This window comes from Anopheles moucheti, chromosome 3 (assembly GCF_943734755.1).
Source record: "Anopheles moucheti chromosome 3, idAnoMoucSN_F20_07, whole genome shotgun sequence".
NCBI classification, from domain to species: Eukaryota; Metazoa; Arthropoda; class Insecta; order Diptera; family Culicidae; genus Anopheles; species Anopheles moucheti.
Genome location: NC_069141.1, coordinates 33537595 through 33555227, shown reverse-complemented (window position 1 = coordinate 33555227; position 17633 = coordinate 33537595). Strand labels below are relative to the sequence as shown.

Here is a 17633-nt window from a genome sequence, read left to right as displayed (position 1 = left end):
AGGCAACACAAACCGCAGCATCCGCGTGTGCGGGTGTGTGCGAAAAGGATAAGGAGATGAACGGTGAAAAGCCACCGGGGGCATTCAAACACCCCCGTGCTGGAGAGAATGGTCGGGTGGTTTTTTTTTCTCCTTTGCATAGATGTTGTGTGGGTTGTTGATTCCTTCCGGTTCGGTGAATTTTTTCGGTGCTCCGTAGCTTACTGCAGAAAATGTCATAGAAGAAATGCGGTATGGTACCTTTTCGGGTGTTTGTTGCTTGGATTATAGTAGAAGTGATAAACGTTTTGCAAATGCGTGAAATGTTTCAGTACATTTTTCAATAAAATGATAATATTTTTCAATTAAAAACTAACAAGCAATGTTGCCCCTCATACCATGCAGCGTGTGAGCTAACAGTGTTAATCCACAGCGTGCTTATTTCTGTCACGTTTTAAGCACCGTTCAACCATTGCCTTTGGTACGTGCTCAATTCCAGGATAGTTTCCTCGTCAGCGAGCATAAAAAAAACGGCGCTGGGTATTTTCCTTTCGATTTCACTCCCACACTGTTCTCTTTGCGCAAACAAACGAATAACGCATTTTCCACGAACCAGTGTCTCATAATTATGTTCCACAGTAGGAGCATTATTTGTGCGGTTTTTTTCCCCGCTTTTACTATTCGGATAAGAAAATCCGGATGTGAAAGAAGTGTGTATGTGTGTGAGTGTGCGGTTTGCATTCGGTAGATATTACAGTGAGTCGAGCATTTTCTGTAGTTTTTCTCACTGCAATGTGGTCCCCCCGGGGGTTCGTTTTTACTTACCTCGATGACTTCATTATTTTCGTACGACAACTACTTGGGTGGAAGTGTTACTTGCGGCACGGAAAGACACTCGATGAAACCAATCAAATTTATTATTCTCCACCCGACTGCTTTAGACTTTATTTGCTTTCAAACCGTTCTTCAATAGGGCTTTGTTTTCGTTTTCTTTCCCAAATGGTGCCGCTCGGATAGAAAAAAAAAGAGATAAAAAAATGGATTATTTTCCGTTTCTTCAAGATTTTATTCTTCACCAGCTGCTGCTGCTGCCTGTCCCATTCCGAACGGTACACAATTCAATTAGTCAGCACAATTTACATCTCAGCTCGTTCGAGTTAATATTTCTGACCACTTGCAAACACCCTCAGACTGCTAAAGGATGCGTTTGTAGTAGTGCACGGATGAAGATATTTTCCCTGCGGAACTTACTAAAGCTGAATAATGTGGATCAAACTTTCGTCTGGCTTTCGTCATTTGGAATCATTTTTTGTCTGTGTTTTTTACGTAATGGTTCCATTCGCGCTTTTCCTCTGGCTCACCAACTTATCGCTTATCACACTTAAAATGGTTTGCAATAACTGACCCAAGAGCGACAGTTGATTGTCAAATCTCCTGGTGCCTTATTATAACAGCTTCACGCATGTTACATGTGCATGTCTATCGTACAATCATGTTCTGAAGTGAAACATTTTCTGTTTTACTTTTTTTCCTCCTGAATAACCACTCGGAAGTGTATTCTTTCGCTGCCCAATACTGCTGCTGTCCGTGCTCGTTAGATTTTCTTAAATGACTGTTTTTTCTTCAGTGTGCTGTATCGCTCGACAGTGTTACGTTATCATAATCCTTAGAAACGCTGTCCCACTTAGCATTAAGTTGTTATATTCACTAATTATTTACACAATGAAAATCGTCTAACAACATGATGCATAATGAATGGAAAACAAAGGGGTTTTTACGAAGGCATTTAAACTGAACAAATTCGTCAAAATTTGTTTGACGTCAACAGTGTTTGACCGGATTGCGTTCGCCCACGGGGAAGGTTGTTTCGGCGGAAGCTTTTCTACGAAGGGTTCTCATTAACTTCAAAAAGTCAACGGCAGTAATGTGCAATGGGTGTTTTAAATTTTTTTTCTCCATTTCCGGTGAAATAAAAGAAAATCTCGCCAACACACTGGGTAATTGTGACGTAGTAATGAAAAGTCCATTATCCATTGTATTACGTCAGAGCATGAAACAAGGTTGCACTAGCGCGCCTAAAGTTATGCAATGAGAATATCAAACGAGTATAGCGCTCATAGTAAAGTACAGGAAATTAATAAATACATGGATAAATAAACAATCGGCCAAAGCCAAAGGAACGAAAAAATACAGATACTGTTACGCTGTTGGACAATTTACACAAACACGTACACCTATAACCGTCTTCACCCCGTATTTGCTTCATAGTATGGCCTATTTGTGAGCACTACTGAGCTTAGAACTAGATCTCTTGCGATCGCGAAGATTGTTCTCAAGGTTTCACCTTCTATTTTAGTAACTCTAATAGAAATCCCTTCAAAATGCAACGCCCACCGCATCGGCTACCAATCATCTGTCGCAATTGCATCATTGAGCAATGCAATAACACTAGCTAGACTCCGTTTTCGATCAATAGCAACGACCATTACCTTAACATGCTAATACACATTACACCACAATACTTACCCATTGTTAATTTGCTTCCCTTTCCGCACCATTCCCTACGGCCCATGGCCGTTCGACTTTCTACTCGTTATTCGTTGAGGCTCATTGCGTTTGCTTTAGCAAAGTCTTTTAAATATATCATTTTTGGTTTTGTTTTGCTTTGTTTTACAATACAAGAGCGCGCAGCCTACATCCGGTTACCGTTTTTCTTTTTGGGTATTTTTTAGTTCACTTCCACCATATCAGCCACATTAAATCTATTATACCTGTATGAAGGGATGCATCCGTAGTGTCTCTCCCGGCAGGTTGCGACACGACGTTGAATTAAGTGTGAATTAAGCTACACCGAAACACGGCACTTCGAACTGACTTCGAAACTCCTCTCCTTCGCACAGTGGTCCGAACGGTGGTCGGAGCTGCTAATTATGGACGCTCGATAATGCGGAAATCACTGAACCGGCCACGCGCGCGGTTGTGATTCGTTGTCCACCCGAAATCATGCCCGCAGGCACGCAGATAGGCGGCTGACGAGCGAACAGAGCAGTGGGTGTGCAAGGGGCAGCAACAGTACCGTGAGTGGGCCGAACGTCCAGCTGAGTTGATTGATGGATGTCAGCCGGAAATGATCGATACTGTTAAGCGATACCGTGGGAAGAGCTGAGCGAGCCGAAGGAGCACTCCCCGAAGACGCCATGTCTCCTGCAAGATGGGAAGCAGAAAGAGGGAACGATAGGGACACATTTTATTGAATGATGCTTTTTTTTGTTGATGGATTTTGATAATGATTTGTTAAGTATGTTATATCTTAAAAAATCACCACTGTGCGACTACTTACCCTGAAGATGAGTCATGTAGTCCTTCCGGTCGAGTTCATTCTCAGCGTACGGTGGAAAATGGTCGTATGGAACCGCATTGCCATTGGCACCATTTCCATTGCTGTTCGCCGACGAAGCAGCCGGAATAACGCGTGGTCGATCCTCATCGATCGAACGTTCCGTAGACTGTAGATAGATGTCGTGTATTCTAGCCGTACATCGGATCTGTAAGCAAGGAAAAGGAAAACGCAATGATCACGGATGCGATTGTTTTGAGCGTAACCGATTTGACACGGCGCGATTATGCCTACCTTTAGCTTGCCGTTCACGAAATGGTGGCTGCCCACCACGAAGTGTATGCCGGCAAGTGACGTCTCGAACTCGTTCTTTCGCTCCCGGAACGGTTTGTGTGTGCGGATATAGGATGGATTAGCCTGTAAGCGGATTAAAGGATGGAGAGCATGGATTATCTGGTGGTGGTAAACCACGAATGTGTAAATGTTTACAAAAAAAAAATGAGTAGGGTACAACATGGTCACTGTTTTAAATGTAATAATGATGTTCATTTGTTAATCGAACTCCTCATGTATTGTTCTTAGAAATAGTCTTATGAAACAATTTTTCTATTTTGAATTAAATTTTAAAATAATTTAAGAAAATGATTGGTTTTTGTTCTTCTTTTAGTTGATAGAACTTGGTAAAAACGATGATGATTAGTGATTTATTTAATCCGTACAATTTATCTGTTAGATATTATTCAAATACTTTATAAATTGAAGTTAAAATCGCTCATATTTATGCTATAAAGGATGGCACGATTTTTGACCTCATCTCCCTCTTTTGTTATCAATATTAAATTGGGTGCTATCCAGATGAATAGTTTTTGCTTGAAATGTGAAACATTGCAAAGCTTACAGCTTACTTCAAATCAGCAAACTACTTAAGTCGTTTCCAATTCGCTAGTGTAGCGTATTCGATCGTCTCTAAATGCCTCCAGCAACCCGTGTCTGCCCAAGCAACAACTGCTTCAGATGGATTACCCAACCACCCAACCACGCTTCCGCCGCACCAACCCAGCAATGCGATCCAAGTTGGCGGCTTTTCCGATCCGTGTAACGTGTTTCCGTTTCATGGTGCATTAGGAAAATTAAGGATTAGGGCAAACATGATTTGTTGCAGTCGGCGGCAGCCATCCCCGGTCGGACACTCAAAGCAACACAACTTCCGGCCCCGGTAACGTGCTGGGCTAGCAGGAAAAAAAAATCAAAACTAACATAGCAACCATCGCTGTGAATGGAAGCATGGCATGGCTTTTGTAGGTGTAAAAGTTTTCCTCCTCCCCCACCCTAACGCAGCCCACATTTAAACCAGCCGGATTTTCATGTGTTACTGTTCTGTTTTTCCTTCCTTGTTTTTTTTTTGTTTTCGCTTTGTGTCTTCCATTTGGCCTCTTCTTCGGCTGTGATTACGAACGAAATAACCGCATTTGTCTAATTGCTCGCACTCACGTGCAAATGGCGACGGATAAAGCGGATGTGTGCGCGTGCACATTCATGTTCATGTGGATGTGAGCGGAATAATCTTATTAGAAGCAACAAATTAAAATAGATCGCGTTGTACAGGGCTGGGACAGGCTTACGAGGAACGTGCAGTGAAGTTTTATTTGGATGGATGCGTTGCTGCGTTTGTAGCGGATGGCAATAAAATGCAGCTTACATTTTAATGCTGATTCACTGGCATTAGAGCAATTAGGGTCGGGCGAAGTCTTTAGCCTGTAGTAAAGCTTTTGTAAATAGTGCTTCAGGGAGGTTATGGTTTCCGGAAGCGAAATGGAAAGGTTTGAAAAAACGTGACAATTATTTACAGAATCATAAGTCACATATTTTTTTAACGAAAGCGTCACACAACTTTACCGGAAAGTAACCAAGTCTACCGAGAATTCATTCAAACATGGTGAAATAAAGAAACTTTTTGCCATGGCGGCGCTAGTCTCATTTTATTCATTACTTTTGTTTTCTCTGCCATCCAAATTCCGCCACCAGAAAGACAACACAAAACTCTCCCATTAGCCCCGAAGTGATATCCAAAAACATATTTGATCCTATTAACAAATTGTTGAAAAGAGAAACGGGATCCTTCCGCTATCCCCCCCCCCCCCCCCCCCTCCCGTTTCCACATTTCCCGGAGGGCAGTAAGGCGTTGGAAAAGTTTCATGCTGCCTGCGCCTCTGTTTGCGGGAACCAGCTTTCCCCCCAGAGAGGGCAGGGTTTCTCCCCTCGAGTAGTGTAATCCGAGATCCTTTTGATGGAAAAGGAATGGTCCGGTGGGCTGTTTTGTGTGTGTGTGATTGGGCTGGGCAAATTTGAAAACTGACCAGCGGTCTCGCACACACTCGGCCTTGGAGTTGTTGGAAAAGTGTTGTGCCTTTGTTTCGTTCGCACGACTGCATCCACAGGCGCCCTCGTAAAGGTAGCGTGCGGTGTTGCTGAGCACGTGTTCCAGGTGCTGTGCAGTGGACGTGTTGTGCTTTTGTGCTGTGGAGGGGAAACTTGTGCGAAAGTTTAACCAGCCGGAGATTGTCTTTGAAAACTGTCACCCGACCGGTTTGGAACCGAAAGTGTGTGGGTGTTTTCTTTGTGTGTTTTTGCCATTGTGGCTACTGTTTAGCAATGCGTTCGCATGCAAATACGCTGCGGGAAGGACACGGACTCCCGGAAGGAAGTCATGCGTGGCCCAACCGTGGCCCTTTTTGTGCGACAGACAGAAAAGGGTAACAAGGTGTGCTGTATACGGCAATGTTTTGTGTTCAGGTCGTCTTGGATGGTTTGGGATGATGGCAAGTGGTTAGTTAAGAAAATATTTCCCCAACAAGCAGCGTTCAGTGAACCGACGTGCCTATCCGACGCTCCGGGCTATAAGATTACGGCAGTGAAAGGTCGTTTTCCAATTGCTTGGAAAACAATTTAACTTTTATGCTAAACTTCGTTCGACACACACACTTTTACCTGCAGAACAAGGCGGGAATGAAACCATTCCTGATTTAGGAGCAGCTTTGGAGCGCTCTTCCTGGCAATTCGATTTGATAATAGATAAATATGAATTCCATCTGTGTCCAGATCCAAACGGGGACGAGTATCACTTGACCATAACTCCATCAAGACAACCCTTTCGGAAACGGTACGATACCTCACGGCACCTTACACAAAAAAAGTAAAACCAGGAAACAAAAACATTCAGGTGAAAGTTCTGAGCCCAAAAATTATGAAATCCTTATCCAAATCTTTGAAACCACTCCAACCACCTCAAGCATCAACCAGCGTCAACCACTGTTACCGGTAAACTAATAAAACTTACGATTAAACTCCACTACACAACCGGATGGCCGGTCGGTTCGGTGCAAAAATCAAAGGAAAGTTACAGAATTCCATCCCTGGGGTTTTGGAAAACATTTCCCACCGGATTAGAACCCCAGCTCCCCCTCGCCCGGAAAGGGTAAAACTTTTACCGAAAAGGCTGTGGTCACCCAAATTTGCTACCGATCATTTGCGTTCCCTCTGATGTTGAGATGCCTTGCTATGTGTTTTTTTATTTAGCTCTGCTACCTGTGACGCTGCGTGGACCCCTCAGGGGACTCAGGCCGCACGATTGGATAGGAAAGAAACAAAACTTTTCCAAAAATACATTTTTGTGTGTTTGACAAAAATGCTGGTTATTGGGAAATTGTGCTATCATTCGAAGAACGGCCGTGTGATGCCGGTGTGGCCGGTCGGGTTTAGGTAAATTCCCTTCGGGAAGGATTTTCCGAGTGTTTCCGAGTAAAAACAAGTTTCTCATTCCGACTGGTGTTGTTGTTTTGAGACTTGTCGTGCGTATCTTAGCAATAGTTTCATATCGGAATTTGAATAAGTTTCATTAAATCTAGTTTTTATGATTGCTTTTCCTTTGTTCTTCACTTCACGTTTTGAACGAATATAAACCCAGATTTTTTTTTGAGATGGAGAGTTTAGCACGAGCGTTAACACGGTCAAATGCATGAAAGCTTCGTAATGGTTGATAAGCGCTAAGGGCTTTTGTTTCAAAACAATGACGAAAAAATAAACAGATCTCCCTGGAACTTATAATAGCAAACAACAATCATCATCGTACGGGAGAAGTTGTATCTACAACAACGGGGTTTTTTGTTGGAAACGTCAAGAAACAGCCATCGAACGATGGATTTCCATTTCACGGGGGATGGAAAGTTTAGCCTGTATAATTTTCACTCACGCCTCACTGCTTACCGTGAATAGATTATGCATCAAACATCACAAGGCCACAGACCCTCACATCCGACAAGGCAAACAAAACACCGGTGGCTTGCAAAGTTGCGTCCGGGCAGGATGGTGGTGGTTTATATTCCCACCCCGAAAAAGCAAACCAAAAAAACAAACCCAAACGTGCTCTCCCTCGTTGATGGCCGAGGGAGATTCGTCCGAAAAATCTGATCGGTGAAGCCACTGAAGGGTGAAATAAGATTTGGTTCGATTGGTTGGATTGTTTCAATGGTGAGCTGAAGCCGGGGAGCTTCGTTTTTCCTCCTCCCAATCGCAAATGAGTGGAAGAGGGTTAAAAAAGCTGAGTTTTGTCTTCAACTTTTTCGTTCGATGCGTTTTAAAAAGCGGTAGGATTTGGGTAGGAAATTGTGTGGAGCGTAAGCACCGATAACAAGTTCTTGCGATGGAAATTGAGTCTCGACACTGAAGCTGGATGCTACCACCACATTGTCGTCAACTGTGTCCGGCGAGTGTTTGAATGGGGATATGATAACAAACTTTCGGTTGAATATTAACTTCAATGCGCTGTCGGTGAAAAGTTGGTAAACAGTAGTAGTTTTTGCGCGAGAAAGCGGAACATAGCGGGAAGAAATTTTTTGCCACTGATGACAGTGAGAGGAGGAACAAAAACACAAGAAAAATCTTTTGTTTTTTTTTTTGTTATTTAAATTTGTTTGCTCGTTTTGGCGTGAACACAAATTAAAAAGATGGCGGACAAAGCGTTATTATATATTAGTTAGCTCATAACAGTGATGGAACTGTTATCAATGTTTATGATGTGATTCTGACATTATTGCTTAATGTGTTAAACCTGTTTGATAAACGAGAGAGGGTAATAATATTTTATGAAGGAAATAACCCTCTCCAGAGGTACCGATTACTCTAAAACACATTTATATTTAAAAATTGTAAATAAATGTTATTCCCTTGACTAGGTTCTGGTTAAGCATATTTCGGTAATTAAAGACATGGGTATTTGGCTCGATACGTGCCTGTTATGAGAGACTTTCCTCTGTTAGGTCTATGATCTGGTCCCCATTGATCTTGTCCCCGTCGGCAAAAATCCACATCGATCGAATGGAGTCGATGCAGAGGGCCTTCACTAGATTTCACTCTACTCTGCTCTGTTACGAAGACAGATGTCGGTTGCTTGGTCTAGCGTCACTTCAGAGATCGTCGTTCCCCAATCCTCATTGGTTGCTACACTTCTGCTTCATTGCTTTGATGTCTCAGCTCTACTCATGACGATCTCACCTTATGGTAGTGTTGTGTATACACCTCGGTCGTGCAGCGTTACGGCTTTGCTCGATCCTGTCGTCGTGCGACAGCGATCGACGTACGTCGTTCGGCTATCTTCGGCTGTGCGCGCGGCCATCGTCTTGCTCTCTTCCAACGCAACTGCCCAAGCGAAAGGACGTGTTCTGTAGCGGTCCGGCTTATTTTTATATTTGTGTTTCTTAAGTCTTAAAATAATGCCTCTGAGGGCAACTTTTTTGAGAGGTCGATTCCCCCTCACGAGTTTCTTCGCACCCCACAACAGCTTTGCATGGCTCGCTGGCAGAGCATGTGGGATGACGATGAGCTCGGGAGGTTCTTGTATTCAATCTCACCTCAGGTATCCCTGCGTCCTTGGTTTCACAGGCTCCCGGTAGGTCGTGCGTTCATTCGTATGATGTCTAGACTTATGTCTAACCATTATGCAATGAATGCGCACCTTCAACGTATAGGTATGTCCGACTCCAAGGTTTGTAGCTGTAGTGTTGGATTCCATGACATCGACCACATCCTCTGGTCATGTGGTGAATTCGATGCCGCAAGACCCGGTCTTCTAGCAGCCGTTCGGGCATCAGGAAGATCCGTTGCTGTGCCAATTCGCGACATTCTGGGTCAGAAGGACTACGAGTACGCACGGATTTTGTTCGACTTCGCCAAAGAGATCGGAATCACCCTATGATTCCCTCCCCTTCCCCATCCTGTAGGTAGTACGCACTATCGTTTGTTCTTATTTGTTCTTCCTTTTGTTTAGTCCTTGTTACAGATGTTTGTCCCTCGTTTCTGTTGTCCTTACTGTTATATGTTCTATTGCTGTTGTCGAGGATACATTGGGGAAGCTTGGACAGTCGCACCTATGTAGGTTGGGACAGACGCTACCATGACGCAGTCTGGTATGCCAAAAACGTCCGAGACGACAGCCCACACGGACGACAGCGAATCAAAGGCCCCAAAGACTGGCAAGATGGTCACGATGCCGATCATCAAACTCACCTCCGACTAAAGGACGCCGCAGACGGCCTGTCTGAATGTCGGAGTAATACGAAAGCCCACCGAAAACGGAGGACAAGAGGGACTCCAAAATAACCGATATTCCTACCGAGTTCACCCGGGATAAGGTGCATCGCAATGGTGAGAGAAGTAAATGTCCCACCCTTATTTGTGAACTACTAGATATTAAGCGTAGTCTATAAGATATACGGCCTGGCCGTTCTTCCGTTAAATAAAAAAAAGTCTTAAAATAAAGTGTGTGGTATTAAGTGTTTTTAAAATTCGACCGTCTCAGTTTTACTTAAGTAAACGAAAGTGACACTTAAACACAAAAGTTAGCTTCCTACTCCCTTCGTAACTATCCCTCAATCTAAGTAGCCATACGTCGCTCATCGGTGGACCGTAAAGATCTCCTCCTTTTGGCGATCGAAATGTTTAATTCCTCGTCTAATCATTTTGATTTTGACAAACCCTTGCTTTCTTTTCGAACCCGTCTATCATCCACTTCCTAATCTACCTTCTCTCACCTATTTTTTCTGTTACTTTCTTCTGCTCTGCCTTAAGTTAAGTTAGTTTAAGCTTCAAATATAGTTTAAGTTATATAATATAAATATTATATGATATAGATAGTTTAAGCCTTAAAAATTATTGGAAGATTATAATTAAGACACCTAGTTTAGTGAAAGCCAAATTTATGTAATAAATGAAATGAAAAAAAAAACTTACAAGACATGAGATCAACCTAGCCATCAAATCAAATCCATCAAAACATTCTCCATACCATGAGTTACAAAACGGGACGCAAGACGTAGCTTCTTCGTAGAACATCTACATGTTTACGCAGTAATCGCATATATTTCACCTTCAAACCTTGTAAAACTACCTTAAACCATGGATCGAATGTTTCACCTTTCAGAAATATATGGCAGTGACGCGGCTAGCACTAACATTTCCCCATTTCACTGTGCGCCAGGACTTTATGCAACCAGGCACGTGCATGTACCGTGCTAGCCGGAGAAGAGAGCTAACCGTTCATAACACAGCGGCAAGCGCGCAAGAACCCTTATCATGTAACAAACTGTCCTCCGGGGACCAATCAATCATCGGGAAGCTTGCCGGGGCCCCGTATGTGTGCCGGAATCTACGGGCAGTGTCTTCTTGGTTGTTAAAATATTCATGCAGTTGTTATTATTACACGTCGTAGGGCACGATGTGCTTACTACCGAGCTGGCCTGCACGCTGGAGCTTCTTCAAGAAAAGCTGAGATTTCGTAAGGGTACGTCGATTTTTGTGTCCTTGCGCTCTATTTCAATGCGGAATATTGAAGTACGACTTTGGGGAATTGATGAGAACACGTGCTAACGCCATTACTTACACTCCGGTCACTCATTTTCAGTTTCACCGAACAAACACTTCCGAACAAACACAAATGGCACACATTAATGGCCCGTGGCCCCGAGCTTAATGCATGCCATATGCACATGATTACCTCGTCGTAACGCAATAAGTGATCTATTATGTTTGGCACGGATGGGCATGATTTCATAAGCCTTTGATTTTCAAAAGCGATCTCTTTTCGGCAAACTAATGAGCCGCAATGTTGCCGCTCATCAATAATTGAAATTTATTCCCCATTTTCCGGTGGGTCCCCTTTGGTGGTGATATCGCTTACGTACCTGTGCCTCGTTGATGTACCAGGTTAGGTTGGCCGGTGGGCGCGAGTTGTGGGACGTGCAGTTTCCGCGTACGATGTCCCCGATCCGGTACCGCGTCCGCATACCATGTATCGAGGGCACATGCTTCGGGACCTCTGTGTTGGAAAGCATGGAAAGCACGGGAAAAACAAGACCGCAGTTCATTGACACAGGTAAAAGGGCATCCGTTTCGCGTGCACAACACTGCACGGTTACATCGAGAACTCAATTGGGAAGAATAAATGAATCGGAAAGCAGGAAAAAAGGCAGGGAGAAAAAGGGAATGGAGAGGAACCATTTTGTGGTGATACAATTGTTGCAGCACTGGTCAGGTGAAATGTTCATTAATTAGCAATCTAGACAAAGTTAATGATGGATTCTCTGTGTCCGTGCTTGGTGGGTGATATTTATCAGACGGGTTGATCACAATTCAACGATTTTCTGTGTGTGTGTGTGTGTACATTTGCGCCCGACACCCCCCCCCAACTTTCCCACCCGTTGGCTGGTCCGTTTGGTCTGTGTTTGGTGCAAATATTGGTTTTTAATTTATGATAAACCGCTTTATTGGTGAACGTTCGATGGCCGGTTAAATGGGGGTGGGGAGGGACATAATTAATTCCGCGGTGCTTGAACGAACGCGAAGGGGGTGGTGAAGGAATAAAAAAAGCATCAAAAGCGTAAAGGTTCGAATGGACAATTGAAGTTAAAAAAACGAGGGAATTAATTATGGACGATGGTTCAATGGACATTAAAGGGATGTGTGTGTGTGTGTGTGTGTGTGATTTTCTGCTGATGAAATGACGATTTTGGTCTCATAATTTGCTGCTTCAAAGCTCGTACCACCTGCGCCGTGGGGTTGTGCCGGGCGTCATTTAATTTGATGACGTTTTGCTATTAAAGTATTGCTAGCTGTCATGGGTTGCTACTTACCGCATACTTCCAGATCACCGGTCACGATCATGGTGTGAAAGGAAGGTGCATCGGCTGACACTTCACAGCTATACTTGCCGGACGATGCGAGCGACAGTCCAAGCAGCGTGAGCTGACTTTCGTTGGAGGCGGAACGCTGTGAAAGATTAATTTGAAAAAAAAAATAGAATAAATAAAATTAAATCGAACTCAAGCATTACATTAGCATTTGGGTACTCCTGAATCTATATTATTGTGTTTATGTTTAGTTTTCAATTTAAGGCATCAACATTATTGCTTAAATTATAATTATAATTAATTTCTAATGATTTGAGTGAATTAGCAATTATTAAATGTGTCATTTTATTTTCTTCACATTCAATACGGTAAAAATAAATTTATATATTTAAATATTTAAATATTATTTTAAATAATTTCTCACATTTATAAATATTTAAATAATTTCTCAGCATGCATACAAGAATATGAAAATTATGACGCTTGCTACTTTTTTCAAACATATGCCGAACAGAAGAGATCTTCCGTACGAAAGGAAAAACACTGTTTCGAAACAGCAACTTCCAGCGACGCCGTAATTTATCGTACCATAAACCACACGTTACAGCGCGTGGGATCTTTTTGGAGCAATTTTTGGAGCAACTAAAAACTATCCAAAACCACCGGCAACAGTTTGGCTTGATCTTCAGTTTTCAAAAGCAGCAGAAGCCGCACAGTTTTGTCAGTTTTATAATTTGTTCCGGAGTAGTAGCGTTGGCTTAAAAACGGGGGGGAAGCTACAAACGAAACATGAAAAAACGAGCAGATAGTGGGGGGTGGGCGAAAGAAATGTGTGGCTGTGTTGGCAGACAGAAAGAGCAAAATAAAAAAAAAACAAACGCCTGCTTAGTTGAAAAATCCTGAACCGAGCTCTTCATGCGGGCAACCTTTACTACGGTGTTATTTTTTAGTTGATTTTCTTAGTCAAATACATTTATACTCCTTCAGCAGGCGGGCATTGAGTGGCTTGTTGCCAGATTTCCAATGGCTGGGTAGATTGTACGAAAGAAGGGACAAGGTGTGTGGGGACTATTTTCTAACAGCATAAATTCATTGTGGTTTCAGTGCCCCGAACCGAAGCTTCACCGACGTGGCGTTGGCTGGAGGTTCCGGTTTTACCCGATACGGAGCTGACCAAAGCGGTTCCGTTCTCTTTTACCCCAAAAGTTTACAGTGTATTAGTGTGTCTGTGCGACGGGCATGTGTGTTTATTGTGCCGCTCGGTGCAAGGGATGTACGGTACCATTTCTTATGTTCCCGGTGCGAATATTAGATGAATTATCGAGGGACTTTGAAGGGAAGATAAATCTGTTCCACTGGAAGCAGGGATCTTGTACGAACGAGAAAGCCCTTTTATCATGTGATTTTACTGAATTTTCAACATTTATCTTGTTTCGGCTATGAACACTACACTATCATGTTAGCTGCTACCCCCCCGGACAGGGAAGCAGGGCCATCCGTTGAAGAAGCGAAGTTTTAATAATCGATCTGGTTAGAATTTGGAAATTGAAAAATGGTCTTGAATGAAAGAGTTTGGGCATGAAGTTTGCTCCTCCAGACGTGGTATGTACACCATGCCATGTCTGAAACATGACCACAAGCATCGTGTTATTCCCACAAGTCTGCAAGCCTTTGATCTTTACAAACGGTGCCGCAGATATGATATTGCATAATGATTGGGCATCGTTTTTTTTTTGCGAACTAATTAAAGATAAATAAATCGTTTGAAAATAAATTGCTGCTACTGCTTTACTCGTTCGTAAACCGCCAGCGCCAGCCCGCAACTTACCTTTACTTGAACACCCTGGGCGGCAAATATTTTCATCGGTGGGCTTTCCTTCGGTGTGTAGCGATAGAACTCTCGCCGTCCCTTGTACCATTTAACCGAGTACAAACTTTCCCCGTCCATGTCGTAGTAGCAGTGCAGGGTGGCTGTGTCTCCCCGCCGCACAGCGGGTGGCACCTGTACCTGGACGTCTCGCAGGGCTGCTATCACTGTGGGGAATGGGAAAAAAAGACGCACGAACGAAGACGATAATTAGTTAACTGAAAAATCGTTAATTAGAACGGTTGGATGGTGTTGCCATTCGGGGTGAAGATGGGGCAGATTCGTAAGGTGTTAGTGGGCCAAGAAGCCGTGCGAAGAAAGACATATTTTTAGAGAGCAAGTTGGTAATATTGTGCTGTTAGAACTTTGTTCCTTAAATAAGTGCTTAAGGCTTTATTTGCAACTAGTAAAATATTTGATAAAAACGCTCAATTTTTCATTGACTTTTATTCTGAGTAAATCATCTTTACTACTTCAGCTGTTCTCACCACTTACTAGAAAAACAAAAGCTTTCGATTCTTGCTCCTGTTTTCCCACAAGGCACAAATTTGCATCACCTCAGTAGGCGAAACATCCTCTGTTGCTGGTGAATAGCTTACCCTGTTGCACAGCCCTAGTAACAGCAAACATGTCAAAAAGTTAGTCATCGATAGTAAGCAAAGGAAACAGGCGTGTGGGCACGCAGGGATGCTGTTGATAAGTAGCTTGCTCAAAGTATTTTATAATCAACCAAACTTTCTCCACTCGGCACTCCAGTCTCAATGGGGAGCTTACTTGCGGTAAGTAGCACAGAGCACAGCATAGCTTCGGCCAAGCAAAGGGAGGAAGAGCGAACACAAAAAAGCATGAGCTACTTGGATCACCCCGGCGCCTAAAGTTATGCATACCGCTGTGCAGCGTGAGACTTCATTGCGCAAGGAATGATACGAAAGTCTATTAAAACACCTGCTCTTGCACTCTTGATGGTTGATTGGGCAATTTGTGTGGCTTTCAATGAAACTTTTAAACAACAGCAGCAAATAAAGATTATTTGTTGTTTTGTACATTATTTTTAAAGAACTGTCCAGTTTGCGCGAGTTTTCACTTGGAATATGAGCGCCGGCTTCATAAAAACGATTTAACCTGCCGTTTTACGGATTGGTTGCAGACGTCGCAGACCTTTGATCAGCAGCGCTGTAATTAAATATTCCAAACGTCAGTTCCGTGCCTTGGTCATTATAATCACCTTATTCCTTGAATCCCTATGTCAAAATGGACGGGGTTTCTAAACAGAACGGAAGGATAAAAAGTGGACAGAAAATCCCCCAAAAAACCCGAAACCCGAGCTTGCACGCCAAAACGAAGGAGCTAATCAGTGGCTGGTTCATGAGGCAGTGCGTTCATAAAATCTCATTTCCTTTCACAGATATCTTTCGAAAACCCCGGGACAGGCTGTACCGTGCATAATGGGGGTATCGCGTTCGGTTGGAAAATTCAGCGCAAGGAACAATGAACAAAGGTCCGATTGATTTTGTACGCAGTTGGAACCGACCGGGGGGGAAAAAAAAGGTGGAAATGCCAACGGCAAACAAAAAAAAACAAGAAGAAGAGTTAAATCCACAAAATTCCACCTTTTGAAGAATGGATTTGGCACTTGCGTCAGAGGTTTGACATTAACATTTCCGTCACGTGCGCGTTCGAAATGCTTTTGCCCAACACTGCCGTGGACAGTGGTTCGACGGTTTGGGGCTGTGTTTGCCGTCTGCGTTGGTTTGCTAATCTTCTGCTGTCAGGGGATGGGATCGTTTTCATCGGTGGCGCATCGGGACGGGAAGGTGACCAGGGGGTGTTCGCCAATTTTCATTCCAGTCCAGTCCTTCGGAAACCATCGGTGGTGACAGATTCGATGAAGGTTTGGTTCGAGCCTCATCGCAGCCAGCATCGCAGGCAAGGTGCATCGCATGGTCGATGAAAGGATTGGCTTGGCTCCGGTAATTTCATTAACCCGCCGTGTTCAAGCGACGCCTTAATGAAGGTAACATCACGTGCGATAGGGTCCAGATTGGTTGGAGAAAAAAACATTGTTCCATTTTTTTGTGGTGATTTTTAAACTGCTTGCTACACGAGTAGGGAACAATGAATAATTGATAAATTTACCTAAAAAGTAGCTCAGTTTGAAAGCAACGTTGACGGAAAATGTTTGTTTAAAAGACAATTGTGTGTATTGTCGACGCCTAAATGCACGCAAAAGTACAACATTTTTGTCGTAAAAAGTGCGGAACCACACGGAAACTTCACTGCATTAGGATCACTTCTTTCATTTGCATTTCTCTGCTGCTTCTTGTCTCATTGCATTGTCAAACACTGTTATTGTGTTGCACCAACGCACCAACCATTGTGATGGTTGGTTCCATACGAAACTCCAAAGCTAAAAAGTATCAAAGTGCACTGAACGATTGCGGGGGAAAAAAACACACACAGACGGATCCTAAACCAGAATCAAACAGACTAAGAACAATGGAACACCGTGGAGCATGAAACAACATAATAGCAATAACGTTTGCCTTGCGGTACACCATTTGGCTGGTGGTTTCTTGTGTTTTCTTCACATTCAGCCACTGCCATTTTGTGTGATTGTTTCCAGTCCCGTTGGAGTCCCGCTACGAATGAATCAAAAGAATACGCTGGCGGTGTGATGTGTTTGGCCTGTTTGTTTAGTTTCGGAGTGCAAGAAAAGAAAGACCATCTACGGTCTACGGCCCCGGTTGCACATCGATGATAGATGGCAACGCAGGAACGGATGCAAATTCATTTACTAAAATGTCCACCAGTCGGGGACGATACAGGGAACGTGTTTGCACAAGCGACCAAAAGCACCCAGCAAAGGTTTACCTGGTACGTTCGCCCACTATTAATGGTTGGTGGTCTACCGTTTGGCTTCGGGTTGGCAAACGATGACGACGAAACGTCAGGAGTATGTAAAGAACCCTCCACACGGAAGCGTTTGGAATGGAAACATAATGCTCTTTTCATTCCCGGCATCCCCGGGTTTGTGTGAAGGTGACGTGGTACTACATAGGTACCACGGCTGGCAAATCATCATCAACACACAATGGCAGCTGTGGCATCGGCAAGGAACCGTTTGCTCCATTTCCTGCTACTGGATGGATGTGTGAAGCCGTGCGCTGGTAGTGCCGGTGATGCAAAAAGGCCCACCAGAGAAGACCAAAAGATCGACTTAGATAAGTTACGGTACTGCTTGCTGCCGTCTGTCTGATGGCTTTTAATGACC

At 43.5% G+C, this 17633-nt stretch overlaps 1 protein-coding gene across 3 annotated transcripts in view; it reads right to left on the bottom strand.

The window, feature by feature from the left end:
- Positions 1-1060: 1060 nt before the first annotated feature.
- The window catches only part of LOC128300578 (uncharacterized), an 87472-nt gene continuing 70899 nt past the window's right edge, over positions 1061-17633 (bottom strand). For all 3 annotated transcript variants that reach the window (XM_053036693.1, XM_053036691.1, XM_053036692.1), the window contains exons 3-8: positions 14324-14529; positions 12499-12634; positions 11551-11684; positions 3611-3733; positions 3320-3524; positions 1061-3183 (exon numbers count right to left, since the gene is read on the bottom strand). In XM_053036693.1, coding sequence (XP_052892653.1) covers positions 2981-3183; positions 3320-3524; positions 3611-3733; positions 11551-11684; positions 12499-12634; positions 14324-14529 — 1007 coding nt within the window. In that variant the 3' untranslated portion in view covers positions 1061-2980. The remainder of the gene's footprint in view (positions 3184-3319; positions 3525-3610; positions 3734-11550; positions 11685-12498; positions 12635-14323; positions 14530-17633) is intronic.